This window comes from Chiloscyllium plagiosum, chromosome 7, assembly GCF_004010195.1.
Source record: "Chiloscyllium plagiosum isolate BGI_BamShark_2017 chromosome 7, ASM401019v2, whole genome shotgun sequence".
In the NCBI taxonomy this organism is placed as follows: Eukaryota; Metazoa; Chordata; class Chondrichthyes; order Orectolobiformes; family Hemiscylliidae; genus Chiloscyllium; species Chiloscyllium plagiosum.
Genome location: NC_057716.1, coordinates 110,284,071 through 110,300,110, shown reverse-complemented (window position 1 = coordinate 110,300,110; position 16,040 = coordinate 110,284,071). Strand labels below are relative to the sequence as shown.

General features: G+C 44.0%; 1 protein-coding gene across 1 annotated transcript in view; it reads left to right on the top strand.

Annotated features, from left to right (window-relative positions):
* Window positions 1–16,040, top strand: part of xrcc5 (X-ray repair complementing defective repair in Chinese hamster cells 5) — a 307,464-nt gene that overhangs the window by 66,502 nt on the left and 224,922 nt on the right. The window contains exon 4 of the mRNA XM_043694532.1: window positions 15,364–15,412. Within this exon, the coding sequence (XP_043550467.1) occupies window positions 15,364–15,412 (49 nt within the window). The remainder of the gene's footprint in view (window positions 1–15,363; window positions 15,413–16,040) is intronic.

Here is a 16,040-nt window from a genome sequence, read left to right as displayed (position 1 = left end):
CCTGTCCAGAGCCGTTTTCCTCATCCGAACAGGGAGCAAGAATCTCGTAGCTGTTGGACAAGGTCAAGGGCTGAGGTTCCTCCACTCCTGAACTCCGGTTCCTCCTACCTGCCTCACTTACAGTCACATTCTGATGTCCCCGATCACTAACTGGATGTGAATTACTTAATCTCCCAGGTGTGACTGCCTCCTGAACCACTGCGTCCAGGTAACTCTCCCCCTCCCGGATGTGCCGCAGTGTTTGAAGCTCAGATTCCAGATCATCAACTCTGATCCGGAGTTCTTCCAGCAACCAACACTTGCTGCAGATGTGGTCACTGCCGTTCACAATGGGATCAGCCAGCTCCCACATCATACAGCAACGACACATCACCTGCCCAGCCATCTCTGCTTAGTTAGTTAATTAGTTACTTTGTACAAGTATGAATTAGAATACCTTCTGATACCTCTCTGCTATAGTTTTTTTTACCCTAAATAAGGACTTGATGTATACACACACAAAAAAAAAAACAGAGTAAATTTTTAACTAGTCCCTGGTAAAGAAATAAAAATCCTTACCTTAAAAGAAAAAGCAGACTAGTTAAGAAGGTTAGAGGAGGAAGGTGGGTGGGAGATACTACAGGTGTAGAATCTCGGGTTTAGCCGCCTTCCTGACTTATATACTCACTTTTCCTTCCCGGCTGCCCCTCTGCTTGCCGTCACTTCCTCTGCTGCTCCCGCTCTTTCTGTGGAGAGAGAGTAAAAAAACACACCGCTGCCCGCTACAGGTAAGCAATTTTAAAACAAACTGTCTTACCTTTGCTGTAGTCTCCCGGGTTCACTTTTACCTTCGCCGCTGCTCCCACTCAAATGCACTTCCTCTGGCAGCTCATTCCATACATGTACCACCCTCTGTGAATAAATTGCTCTTTAGGTCTCTTTTATATCTTTCCCCTCTCACCCTAAACCTATGCCCTCTAGTTCTGGACTCCCCCACCCCAGGGAAAAGACTTTGTCTATTTACCCTAGCCATGCCCCTCATAATTTTGTAAACCTCTATCAGGTCACCCGTCAGCCTCCGACTCTCCAGGGAAAACAGCCCCACCTCAGCCCGTTCAGCTTCTCCCTATAGCTCAAATCCTCCAACCCTGGCAACATCTTTGTAAATCTTTTGTGAACACATTCAAGTTTCACAACATCTTTCTGATAGGAAGGAGACCAGAATTGCATGGAATATTCCAACAGTGGCCTAACCAATGTCCTGTACAGCCACAACATGACCTCCCAACTCCTGTACTCAATAAATATTCTTAAACTTAATGAATTTGGAGGGTTCCAGAAGATTAGAAAACCACTAATGTGACACCCCTATTCAAGAAGGGATGGAGGCAGAAAGCAGGAGGCTGTAGGACAGTTAGCCTGACATCTTCTGTTGGGAAATGCTATCATCTGTTATTAAGGTGAAATAACATAGCATTTCAAAGGTTAACACTATCAAAAATAGTCAACTTAGTTTTGTGAAAGGTAATCATATTTGACAAATTTGCTGGAGTTCTTTGAAGATATAGCAAGTAAAGTTGATAAAAGGAAACTGATACGTGTTTGAATTTCCAGAAGGCATTCAATAATGTTCCACTGAAAAAGTTATTGCATAAGTTAGGAGCTCATAGTATTGAGGATTGGTCAACAGGCAGAAGGTAGAGACTGAGGATTCATGGGTCCTCTCCAAGTTGGTGTTGGGTCCACTGCTGTTTGTCATTTTTATAAACGACCTGGATGAGGGCTTAGAAGGGTGGGTTAGTAAATTTGCGGACGACACTAAGGTTGGTGGAATTGTGGATAGTGACGAAGGATGTAGTAGGTTGCAGAGAGACATAAATAGGATGCGGAGTTGGGCTGAGAGGTGGCAAATGGAGTTTAATGTGGACAAGTGTGAGATGATACACTTTGGCCAGAGTAATCGGAATGCAAAGTACTGGGCTAATAGTAGGATTCTTGGTAGTGCAGATGAGCAGAGAGATCTCGGTGTCCATGTACACAGATCCTTGAAAGTTGCCACCTAGATTGACAGGGTTGTTAAGAAGACACACAGTGTTTTGGCCTTTATTAATAGAGGGATTGAGTTCCGGAACCAGGAGGTTATGCTGCAGATGTACAAAGCTCTGGTACGGCCACCCTTGGAGTATTGTGTACAGTTCTGGTCACTGCATTATAAGAAGGATATGGAAGCTTTGGAAAGGGTGCAGAGGAGATTTACTGGGATGTTGCCTGGTATGGAAGGAATGTCTTACGAGGAAAGGCTGAGGGCCTTGAGGCTGTTCTCGTTAGAGAGAAGATGGTTGAGAGGTGACTTAATAGAGACATACAAGATATTCAGACGGTTAGGTAGGGTGGACAGGGAGAGCCTTTTTCCAAGTATGAGGACGGCAAACACGAGGGGACACGACTTTAAAGTGAGGGGAGATAGGTATAAGACAGATGTCAGAGGTAGTAAAGGTATGGAATGCTTTGCCTAAAGTTGCCAAGTTTAAGTGCATTTAAGTCGTCATTGGACAGGCAAATGGATGTACATGGAATAGTGTAGGTGGGATGGGCTTCAGATTAGTATGACATGGTGGCGCAACATCGAGAGCCGAAGGGCCTGTACTGCGCTGTAATGTTCTATATTCTATGAAAAGAAAGAAGCAATTGTGTGCCACCAGGATCAATCATAGAACATAGAACAATACAGCACAGTACAGACCCTTCGGCCCTCGATGTTATGCCGACCTTTTATCTTATGCTAAGATCAAACTAACTGACATATACTTCATTGAACTATCATCCATGTGCCGATCCAAGACTCTCTTAAATGTTCCCAATGTATCTGACTCTACTACCATCACTGGCAGTGCATTCCACGCACCTACCACTCTCTGTGTAAAGAACTGACCTCTGACATCTCCCCTAAACCTTCTTTCAAACCTTAAAATTATGCCCACTTGTGATAGCATTTTTTTAGATTAGATTACTTATAGTGTGGAAACAGGCCCTTCGGCCCAACAAGTCCACACCGACCCGCCGAAGCGCAACCCACCCAGACCCATTCCCCTACATTTACCCCTTCACCTAACACAACGGGCAATTTAGCATGGCCAATTCACCTGACCTGCACATTTTTGGACTGTGGGAGGAAACCGGAGCACCTGGAGGAAACCCACGAAGACACGGGGAGAATGTGCAAACTCCACACAGAGAGTCGCCTGAGGTGGGAATTGAACCTGGGTCTCTGGCACTGTGAGGCAGCAGTGCTAACCACTTGCCAACGTGCCGTCCACTGCTAACCACTGTGCCACCGTGCCGCCCACCTTTCTGCCCTGCGAATAAGTCTCTGACTATTCACTCTATCTTTGAGGATGTGACTAGAAAAGTTGATGAGGGTCGAGCTGTGAATGTGGTGTATATGGACTTCAGCAAAGCATTTGATAAGGTTCCCCATGGTAGGCTCATTCAGAAGGTGAGGAGGAAAGGGATACAGGGGAACTTAGCTGTCTGGATACAGAATTGGCTGGCCAACAGAAGACAGTGAGTAGTAGTAGAAGGAAAATATTCTGCCTGGAAATCATTGGTAAGTGGTGTTCCACAGGGCTCTGTCCTTGGGCCTCTATTGTTTGTAATTTTTATTAATGACTTGGATGAGGGTATTGAAGGATGGGTCAGCAAGTGTGCAGACGACACAAAGGTTGGAGGTGTCGTTGACAGTGTAGAGGGCTGTTGTAGGCTGCAGCGGGACATTGACAGGATGCAGAGATGGGCTGAGAGGTGGCAGATGGAGTTCAACCTGGATAAGTGCGAGGTGATCCCAAGATCCCTCTGTTCCTTGTCACTGCCAAGAATCCTGTCTTTAATGCTGTATTCTACGTTCAAATTCGACCTTTCGTGGGCGGCACGGTGGCACAGTGGTTAGCACTGCTGCCTCACAGCGCCAGAGACCCGGGTTCAATTCCCGCCTCAGGCGACTGACTGTGTGGAGTTTGCACGTTCTCCCCGTGTCTGCGTGGGTTTCCTCCGGGTGCTCCGGTTTCCTCCCACTGTCCAAAGATGTGCAGGTCAGGTGAATTGGCCATGCTAAATTGCCCGTAGTGTTAGGTAAGGGGTAAATGTAGAGGTATGGGTGGGTTGCGCTTCGGCGGGGCGGTGTGGACTTGTTGGGCCGAAGGGCCTGTTTCCACACTGTATGTAATCTGTAATCTAATCTAATCTAATCTTTCAAAGTGAATAATAGAACATAGAACATAGAAAAGTACAGCACAGAACAGGCCCATAGGCCCATGATGTTGTGCCGAGACTTAATCCTAATGTAAAATATAGTAACTTAACCTACGCACCCCTCAACTCACTGCTATCCATGTGCAAGTCCAGCAGTTGCTTAAATGTCCCCAATGACTTCGCTTCCACCACCTCAACTGGCAATGCATTCCATACATTCACAACTCTCTGCGTAAAGAACTCTGATGTCTCCTTTATACCTTCCTCCTAATATCTTCAAACTATGACTTCTTGTACCAGTCAATCCTACCCTGGGGAAATGTCTCTGGCTATTGACTCTATCTATTCTTCTCATTATTTTGTACACCTCGATCAGGTCTCCTCTCCTCCTCCTTCTCTCCAGAGAGAAAAGTCCGAGCCTATTCAACCTCTCTTCATACGACAAGCCCTCCAGTCCCTGCAGCATCCTGGTAAACCTTCTTTGCACCCTCTCCAAAGCCTCTATATCTTTCCTATAGTCGGGCGACCAGAACTGGACACAATATTGCAAGTGTGGTCTCACCAGGGACTTGTAGAGCTGCAGCAAAACCTCGTGGTTCTTAAACTCGATACCCCTGTTAATAAAAGCCAAAACACCATATGCTTTCTTAACAACCTTATCCACTTGAGTGGCAACTTTGAAGGATCTGTGTACTTGCACACCCAGATCCCTCTGTTCCTCCACCCTGCCAAGAATCCTGTCTTTAATCCTATATTCAGCATTTGAGTTCGACCTTCCAAAATGCATCACTTCGCATTTATCCAGGTTGAACTCCATCTGCGATTTCTCAGCCCAGCTCTGCATCCTGCCTATGTCGCGTTGCAGCCTGCAGTAGCCCTCTATACAATTGACGGCACCTCCAACCTTTGTGTCATCTGCAAATTTACTAACCCACCCCTCAACCTCCTCTTCGAAGTCATTTATAAAAACTACAAAGAGCAGATGCCCAAGAACAGAGCCCTGCGGTACCCCACTTAACACTGTCCTCCATATTTTCCATCTACAACCACTCTCTGCCTTCTGTCAGTCAGCCAATTCTGAATCCAGATAGCCAAATCTCCCTGTATCGCATACCTCCTGAATTTATGAATGAGCCTACCATGGGGAACCTTATCAAATGCCTTGCTGAAGTCCATATCCAGTGCTCAACCATCGTCGCCCTATCTTGACACCTCCTCAAAGAACTCAATAAGATTTGTGAGGCATGACCTGCCCCTCACAAAGCCATGCTGACTGCCTTTAATCACACTATTCTTTGCCAAATAGTCATAAATCCTATCCCTCAGAATTCTTTCCATAACTTTGCTGACCACAGATGTGAGACTGACTGGTCTTTAATTGCCAGGGATTTCCCTATTACCCTTCTTGAAAAGTGGAACAACATTCGCCTCCTTCCAATCCTCTGGTACGACTCCCGTGGAGAGTGAGGAGGCAAATATCCTCGCCAGCGGCTTAGCAACCTCCTTTCTCGCTTCCCGGAGCAGTCTAGGATAAATCTGGTCTGGCCCTGGGGATTTATCAATCTTAATGTTTTCCAAAATTTCTAGCACATCAACTTTCCTTGACAACCAGGCCCGTTGTCAAGGAAAGGCCACCAGCATTCTTAAAGATCCATTCCACCCTGGCAATGTCTTTCTTCAACCTCTACCATCGGGGAGAAGGTACAGAAGCCTGAACACACGCACCAGCCGGTTTCGTCACAATTTCTACCCTACTGTGGTTAGAATACTGAATGGACTCACAAACTCTTAACATTCTCCTATACCTGTGTTTTTGGTTTTGCTGCTGTTTACCTATTATTTACTTATTATTTAACTATTAGTATTTAGTTAAATATCTATGCTATTTAACTTTGTGCCTGTATTGCTCGCAAGACAAAGCTTCTCACTGTGCTTTGGTACACGTAACAATAAATTCAGTTCAATTCAATTCCTGTTGTAACCTTGGGTATACTTTGTCTGGCCCAAGGGACTTACCTGTCTTTACGTTTTTCAAAATTGTCAGCACATCCTCTTCCTTAACATCAACCTTTTCAAACATATCAGCATGTTTCCCTCTGTCCTCATAGATGTCAAGGTCCCTCTCAGTAGTGTATACTGAAGCAAAGTATTCATTAAGGACCTCTCTTAGTTCTTTGGACCCCAGGCACAAGTTCCCTCCACTGTCCCTGATCGGTCCTATCCTCACTCTGGCCATCCTCTTGTTCCTCACATAATGTAGAATGCCTTAGGGTTTTCATTAATTCTACCCGCTAAAGCTTTTTCATGCCCCCTTCTAGCTCTCCTAGGTCCTTCCTGGCTAACTTGTAACCCTGTAGAGTCCTGTCTGATCCTTGCCTCCTCAACCTTAAGTAAGTTTACTTCTTCCTTTTTACGAGCTGTTTCACATCCGTTGTCTCCCAAGGTTCCTTTACCCTACCATCCCTTCCTTGTCTCAGTGGAGATAAGGCTATCTAGCACTGTCAGAAATTGCTTCCTAAACAACCTCCAAACTTCTGTTGTGCATTTCCCTGAGAACATCTGTTTCCAATTTAGGCACCCTAGTTCCTGCCAAATAGCATTATAATTCCCTCTCCTCCAATTAAATACTTTACCATACCATCTGCTCCTATTCTTCTCTATGAGTATAGTAAAGGTCAGGGAGTTGTGATTACTATCAGCGAAATGCTCTCCCAGCGAGAGATCTGACACCTGACCTGGTTTGTTGCCAAGCAACAAATCCAATATGGTCTCCGCTCTAGTCTACCTATCTACATATTGAATCAGAAATCGTTCCTGGATACACCTGACAAAAAACTGCTCCATCCAAACTATTTGAAGTAAGGGAGTTCCAATCAATATCCAATGATAGTGAGAACAAAGTGGGCCAGCTTAATAGGCTTGAACAGATTGATATTAAAAAAGTCGATGTGCTGATAATTTTGGGAAGCATCAAAATAGATAACTGCCCAGGACCAGACCTGATATATCCAAGGTTACTAAGGGAAGCGAGGAATGAGATTGCTGTACATCTGGTGATGATCTTTGCAAACTCAGTACGGGAGTATTACCAGATGATTGGAGGGAGGCTAATGTTGTTCCTCTGTTCAAGAAAGGGAATAGGGAAATCCCTGGGAATTACAGACCAGTTCGTCTTACGTCTGTGGCAAGCAAGATACTGAAAAGTATTTTAAGAGGATTTATGACTACAGGGCAACCTCGATTATCTGGACAAGATGGGCGGGCACTATTTCGTTCTGATAATCGATTATTTGGTTAATCAATTAAATGCCTTTCCTTTGGGGCTTGGAGTTTTTAAAGCCTGCTCCCTGTTCAGGAGACTGCAGAAGCCCCCCCGCACCCCCATCCGTGTCCAGCACTGCTCCACCCCCTCTCTAGGGCAGCCTGACTGGACTCCAACAATAAGACTGCTGCTGCAACCTTTGTGGAGTATATCTCCAAATAGTGTTCACGCACGGACACACACAGCCACACACACAACTTCTTATTGCAACTTTTTGACAGGTTCCACCTCTGTACAGGACAATGTTGGTCAGATTATCTGGGGAAGCTGGGGGTGGTTTAGGGTACACCCCTCTATAGAACTCCAGGGAAAGTGTGGGAAGAGAGAGAGGGTGGGAGGTCAATCATTTGGAGAGGGTGCCTGTTTAATCACTGTAAACAAAAGACCCGATCACTGTTGGAAACACGTCTTTGATGTAATGTTTCTATTGGGACCTCGAGATCTCCTTCGGATAATCCGATTTTCGAATAATTGGTATTCAGATATCGAGGTTCCTCTGTATTTGGAAAAAGATAGTTTGATTAAAGATAGTCATCATAGCTTTGTGAGGGGCAGGTCATGCTTCACAGGTCTTATTGAGTTCTTTGAGGATGTGACGAGAAAGTTGATGAAAGTCTAGCAGTGGATGTGCCAGATGTGGACTTCAGTATGGCATTTGATAAGGTTCAGAAAGTTAGGAGGTATGGGTTACAGGGAAATTTGGCTGTCTGGATACAGAATTGGCCAGCCGAAAGAAGACAGCGAGCACTAATGGATGGGAAGTATTCCACCTGGAGGTCGGTGACCAGTGGTGACGTGCAGGGATCTGTTCTTGGGCCTCTATTCTTTGTAGTTTTTATAAATAACATGGATGAAGAAGTGGAAGGGAGGGTTAGTAAGTTTGCTGATGACATAAAGGTAGGTGGAGTTGTAGATAATGTCGAGGGTTGTTGCAGGCGACAATAGGGAATTGACAGGATGAAGAGCTGGGCTAAGAAATGGCAGATGGAGTTCAGCTTGGATGAAAGCGAAGTGATTCATTTTGGAAAGTAGAATTTGAATGCTGAATACAGGGTTAGAGACAAGATGTTTGGCAGTTTGGAGGAACAGCGGGATCTTGGAGTCCACGTACATAGATCCCTCAAAGTTGCCACCGAAGTTGAGTTTGAGAGCCGCGAGGTTATGCAGCAGACTTGCAAAGCTGAAAATGTGTTGCTGGAACAGCGCAGCAGGTCAGGAATGCTGCCTGACCTGCTGCGCTGTTCCAGCAACACATTTTCAGCTCTGATCTCCAGCATCTACAGACCTCACTTTCTCCTCAGCAGACTTGCAAAGCCTTGGTTAGACCGCACTTGGAATATTGTGTCCAGTTCTGGTTACCTCATTATAGGACGAGGGTGCAGAAGAGATTTACCAGGATGCTGCCTGGACTGGGGGATGGTGGGTGGCTTGTCTTATGAAGAGAGATTGAATGAGTGAGGGCTTTTCACACTGAAGAGAAGAAGGAAGAGAGGTGACTTGATGGAGGTGTACAAGGTAATGAGAGGCATAGGTAGAGTAGATAGTCAGAGACCTTTGCCCAAGGCAAAAATGGTCGTCATGAGGGCTCATAATTTTAGGGTGATTGGAGGAAAGTATAGGGGAGATGTCAGAGATAGGTTCTTTACGCAAAGAGTGGTGGGTGCGGGGAATGCACTGCCAGCAGTAATAGTAGAGTCAGAGACATTAGGGACATTTAAGCGACTGCTGGGCAAGCACATGACGGCAATAAATTGAGGGGTGTGTAGGTTAGGTTAATCTTTAAGATAAATGCTTGGCACAGCATCGTGGGCTGAAGGGCCTGTAATATGCTATACTGTTGTTCTATATTCTAATATTAGGAAAGTTAAAGTCACTCATGACAATAATCCTGTTACTTCTGCGCTTTTCCAAAATCTGCCTCCCAATCTGCTCCTCTGTGACTCTGTTGCTCTTTGGGGGTCTGCAGAAAACTCCCAATCAAGTGACTGCTCTTTTCCTGTTTCTGACTTCTACCCATACCCTCTCAGTAGACAAACCGTCCTCGACGACCTCCCTTTCTGCAGCTGTGATAGTAGCCCTGATTAGCAATGCCACTCCCCCACGTCTTTACGTTCTTCCCACCCCATTCCTTTTGAAACATCTAAACTCTGGAACATTCAACAACCGTTCCTGCCCCTGTAAAATCCAAGTCTACGTAATTGCCACAACATCGTAGCTCCAAGTACTGATCCGTGCTCGAAGTTCATCACCCTTATTCCTGACACTTGTGTTAAAATAGACACACTTGAACCCATCACACTGACTGTAACTTTGCCCTATCAACTCTCTATCCTTCCTCACAGACTCTCTGCATGCTGTATCTGCCTGCTCACCAGCTACCACATTCTCTGATCTGTAGCTCCGTAGATCTCTGCCAAACTAGTTTAACTCCTCCTGAAGAGCTCGAGCAAACCTCCTGCCCAGGATATTGGTACCCCCCCAGTTCAGGTGCAACTTATCCTCCTTGTACAGGTGTCACCTTCCCCAGAAGATATCTCAATGGTCCACATATCTTAAGCTCTCCCTCCTATACCAGCTCTGCAGCCACATGTTCAGCTGCACTCGCTTTCTGTTCCCAGCCTTACTAGCCGTAGCTCCACTAGCAATACTGAGATTACTATCTGCTTGTCCTGCTTTTTAACTTCCAACTTAACTCCCTATATTCACTTTTCAGGTCCTCATCCCTTTTCCTAGCAATAGTACCGATGTGTACCACGACTTCTGGCTGCTCTCTCTCCCCCTTAAGAATCCTGTAGACTTGATCCAAGACATCCCTGACCCTGGCACCCCTGCTGCGCTTTTCCAGCAACACATTTTCAGCTCTGATCTCCAGCATCTGCAGTCCTCACTTTCTCCTGGCACCAGAGAGGCAACATACCATCTGGGAGTCTTGTTCGCGATCACAGAATTTCTTGTCTGTTCCTCTCACCTTGAATCTCCTATCACTATTGCTCTCCTATTCTCCCCCCTTCCCTTCTGAGCCACAGAGCCAGACTCAGTGCCATAGGTCTGGCCATTGAAGTTTTCCTCTGGTAGGTTCACCCCGCCATCAGTATTGAAAATGGCATGCCTATTCTCAAGAGGAATGACCACAGGGGGTCCCTGCACTGTGTTCCTATTCTCTTTCCCTCTCCTGATGGTCACACAGATACCTTTATCCTGTAACTTGGGTGTGATGGCCTCCCTATAACTCCTCTCTGTCACCCCCTCAGCCTCCCAAATGAACCAAAGTTCATCCAGTTTCAGCTCCCTAACCTGGTCTGTGAGGAACTAGAGTTGGGTGCACTTCTTGTAGGCGAAGTCAGCAGGGACACTAATAGTGACCCTTATCTCCCACATGTTGCAAGATGAACATGCAATTCCATTCCCTCTGCTCTAAATTGCCACGAGAGATTGAAGAAATTTAAAAAAAAAGCCTCACCTTGTGAACCCTCTACACAAGGTCTTTATTTTCATTAAAGGAGGTGGAGGGATGGGAGACAGTATACATGTAGTGTCTTGGGTTCAGCCACTGCCCGAATATATGAGTTCACATACCCAGCAGTCCACATCCACTCTTGTTAAGCCTTCACTCCGTGTATTCACGAGGTGAATATTTAAACAGGAAAATTTACTTGCCTGGCAGCCTACTGGTCCATGTTCTCGCCACTCCCACTGATACAATGGAGGTTCCTATTCATATCCCAGAACTTTAATTATTTATTATCTATATTATTGACTTGGAGAAGGTGTCAGACTAAAGAAATCAAGATTTGCTGATGATACAAAAAGAGGACATATTGAGATGAGGACACAAGGAATTTCTAAGGGGATATAGATGAGTGAGTGAATGGGCAAAGTCCTGACAGCTGGAACATAAAATGGGAAAGTGGGTGGCCATGTACATTGGTAATAAAAATTTAAAGGTAGACTGTTACCTAAATGGATAGAGTCAGCAAGTAATTAAGAAAGAAATTTTGGCCTTTATTGCTAGGGAGTTGGAGTTTAAAAATAGGGAATTCTTGTTAAAACTGTCAAGCATGTATATGAGGCCACACCTGCAATACTGTGTACAATTTTGGTCCCTCTTTTTAATAAAGAATGTACTTGCATTATAGGCAGTTAAAAACAGATTCATTAGCCTGATTCCTAGGTGAAGGGATTGATGATTCAAGAGCAACTGCTTTTATTAATTAGAGTATGGAAGGATAAGGGGTGACCTTATTGAAACATACGAAGTTCCAAGGGGTTTGACAGGGTATGCATTGAGATGTTTCCACGAGTGGAGGAAATTTTGTAGATGCTTTGCAGAAATTCATCAAGGCACCTTAGGTAGCACTTTCCAACCACTTCCGTCTGGAAGGACAAAGTAGTAGATATATCTGAATGCCTCCACCTGCAAGTTCCTTTCATGCCACTCACCATCCTGACTTGAAAATATATTGCTGTTCTTTCAGTCCCACTGGGTCAATATCCTGGAACTTCCTCCCTTATGGCATTGTGGGTCTACCTATATGAAATGGACTACAGCAGTTCAAGAAGGAAGCTCACGACCACCACCTCAACAGAAACTAAAGATGGGCAATAAATGCTCATCCAGTCAGCAACCATGAATGAATTTAAAAAAAGCAAAAGGGACAGAATAAGGAAACACTCACTTGAAACTTGAATGAAAGGATATTTCTTCTCCCAGGTAGTAATGAATGGCTCAGATGTAATAGATTTTTGAAATATGGAAGAGTGGTGTTATAATGAGCAAGTACAAAAGAGGAGTTTGAGACTTTGGGTCGATCAACCATGGTCTTGCTAAATGATGCTTCAGTTTTGGGGTTTGAAAGCCTAATGCTCTTATTTCTTATGTTTTTTATGTTTCAAACCTGTACTTCTACTATTTGGAAGAACAAGGGTAACAGTTGCATGAAAACACCACCTCCTTCAAGTTCTTTGTGAAACCATACACCACCCTGACATGGAACTACGTTGTTCACAGGGTCACAATCCAGGAACCTCCTTCCACCATCACTGTATGTTTCCCTTAGTCCAATTGGATTGCAGCAGATCAGAAAGGCAGTTTCCCACTACTTTCCTTTGGCAGTTAGAGTTGGGAATAATTGCTGGCCCAACCAACAACACCCATATTTGTGATTTAAAATAATGAAAAGGTATCAGCCATTCTGTTTTATTTCTTGGAAGCATTGTTTTGTTAGAGTAAATGCGCCTTTCTGAAAAAAAATTCAAATAAAGCTTAGTTAACTATCAATCATCACTAATTTATACATTCCACATGCCAATCAATCATCACTGTCCTCATATGGTGAAAGTGATATTTTCCCCTTACTTAGGTATTTCTTATGAGTTGTCCTGATGAGTGCAGGACAAATAAATTCAGCTAAATCTGTCTTTTTCCAGCATTACCCAAGTTCTGTATTACCAAATGCCACTTTTCAAAGAAGTGATTGGACAAAAGATGGCGAATTGTAGACCGATTAGCTTAACTTCTGTAGCCAGGAAAATGCTTGAATCTGTAATCACGGAAGAAATAGCAAGACATCTAGATAGAAATTATTTCATTGGGCAAATGCAGCAAGGGTTTGTGAAAGGCAGGTCATGTTTAACTAATTTCCTGGAATTCTATGAAGACATTACAAGCGCAGTGGACAACGGGGACCCAGTAGAAGATGTGTACTGGGTTTCCAAAAGGCATTCAACATGGTTCCGCACAAAAGGCTGCTGCAGAAGATAAAGGTTCATGCCGTTATGGGCAATGTATTAGCATGGATAGAGGATTAGTTAACTAACAGGAAGCAAAGAGTGGGGATAAATGAGTGCTTTCTGGTTGGCGATCAGTAACACGTGGTGTGCCTTAGGGATTAATGTTGGGACCGCCATTGTAAACAATTTACATCGATGATTTGGAGTTGGGGACCATGTTAGTGTGTCAAGGTTTGCAGATGACACTAAGATGAGTGGTTGAGCAAGGTGTGCAGAGGACTCTGAAAGTTTTACAGAGGGATATAGATAGTTTAAGTGAGTGGGCAAAAGTCTGGGGCCGATGGAGTATAATGTTATTAATGTGAAGTCATCCTTTTTGGTAGGAATAACGGTAAAAAGGACTATTATCTGAATGGTAAAAAAGGTTACAGCATGCTGCTGTGCAGAGGGACTTGGGTGAACTTGTGCATGAATCACAGAAGGTTGGTTTGCAGATGCAACAGGTAATTAAAAAGGCAAATGAAATTGCTGGAGGGATTGAGTTTACAAGCAGGGAGGTTATGTTGCAGCTGTATAGGGTGCCAGTGAGGCCACATGTGGAGTAGTGTGTGTAGTTTTGGTCTCTTTATTTGAAAAAGGCTGTACTGGCAGTGTAGGGAGTGCAGATGAGACTCACTAGGTTGTTTCCAGAGTTGAGGGGGTTGGCTTATGAGGAGAGACTAAATAGACTAGGATTATATTCTTTGGAATTTAGAAGAATGAGGGAGGATCTCATAAAAAAAATGTATAAATTATGAAGAGAACAGATAACAAAGAAGCAGGGGAGTTGTTTTCACTGGTGGGTGAAACTAGAACAAGAGGGCATAACCTCAAAATTAAGGAGAGCAGATTTAGGACTGAATTGAGGAAGAATTTCTTCACCCAAAGGGTTGTGAAGCTGTGTAATTCCCTGCATAGTGAAGTTGTTCAGGCTTCCTCATAGAATATTTTCAAATCTAAGATAGATAATTTTTTTAAACAGCAAAATAATTAAGTGTTATGGTGAGAAGCTGGGTAAGTGGATCTGAGGCCACAAAATGACCAGCTATGATCTTATTGAGTGGCAGAGAAGGCTTGAAGGGCCAGATGGCCTAATCCTGCTCCTGATTCTTATGTTCAAGTATATATAATTCTGAAGTTTCCTTCAATTTTTATGTGGTTTCATCTTTTTTGCCTGAGTTAGGAGCTTGTATAACCCCTTATATGATATCTGTTTTGCTCAGAGCAGAGAACAGATTCTGAGGTGGAATGACATTGTCTAGTTCTTATATCTGGCAGTTCTACTTGAGAGAGAGAGCAACAAATAAAGTCCCATCTATCTGAAATACAGGAACTGCATCGCAATGAGTGTATATTTGGTCTGCCTCTGAAAACAAAAACAAAAAATCGATACTCTGTTTTTCTAATGTACAGCAATTAACAAATAGAAATGAAATGCTGGAAATATTCAATTTTTTAAGCAGTCAGCTTTGGAGAGGCAGATCAAGTATAATGTGTTAACAGTTTGTTGAATTGTCTTGTTAATTTCCAGCGTCTTTTTTTTTGTCACCTTCAGCTCCATCCAGCTGCAGAGAGATAATAGAAGAAATCTTATTGTTTGCTTGAAATGGATACAAGTGTGAAAGCCACTTCAGAACTCTCAGGGTGTATTTGATAGCGAAATGACCTTTAATCTCTCTGAGGAGAAAGTGAGGTCTGCAGATGCTGGAGATCAGAGCTGAAAATGTGTTGCTGGAAAAACGCAGCAGGTCAGGCAGCATCCAGGGAACAGGAGAATCGACGTTTCGGGCATAAGCCCTTCTTCAGGAATCCTGAAGAAGGGCTTATGCCCGAAACGTCGATTCTCCTGTTCCCTGGATGCTGCCTGACCTGCTGCGCTTTTCCAGCAACACATTTTCAGCTTTAATCTCTCTGAGTTTATTATTGTTGGGTCTGAATAATTTGACATTGCTATGTCATAAAATTTGTTCAGTAATTGGAAGCATTTGAATTAACTTACATCAAAAGTAAATTCCTGATATGTTTGAACCTTGACTGCTCCTAAGTTCTGGATGCCCTGATTGTCTGCATGGACTTGCTTCAAAAACAAACCATGTAAGTATCAGCATGTTAATTCATATGCTACGTTTTGGTAATTTTTGGTAAGACATCTTGGAATGCTATAAAAATATTTGGTCAGAATTAGCTGAGAATAGTTTCTGACCCAATTTATTTCCATTGCAAAGACCTGTTTCCACCTGCAGCATCTAAGATTAGATTCCCTACAGTATGGAAACAGGCCCTTCGGCCCAACAAGTCCACACCGACATTCCAAAGAGTAATCCACCCAGACCCATTCCCTTATATTTACTTCTGACTACTGCACCTAACACTATGGACAATTTAGCAATAGACAATAGGTGCAGGAGTAGGCCATTCTGCCCTTCGAGCCTGCACCACCATTCAATATGATCATGGTTGATTATCCTTAATCAGTATCCTGTTCCTGCCTTATCTCCATAATCCTTGATTCCACTATCCTTGAGAGCTCTATCCAACTCTTTCTTAAATGAATCCAGAGACTGGGCCCCCATTGCCCTCTGGGGCAGAGCATTCCACACAGCCACCACTCTCTGGGTGAAGATGTTTCTCTTCATCTCTGTCCTAAATGGTCGACCCCGTATTTTTAAGCTGTGTCCTCTGGTTCGGCACTCACCCATCAGCGGAAACATGTTTCCTGCCT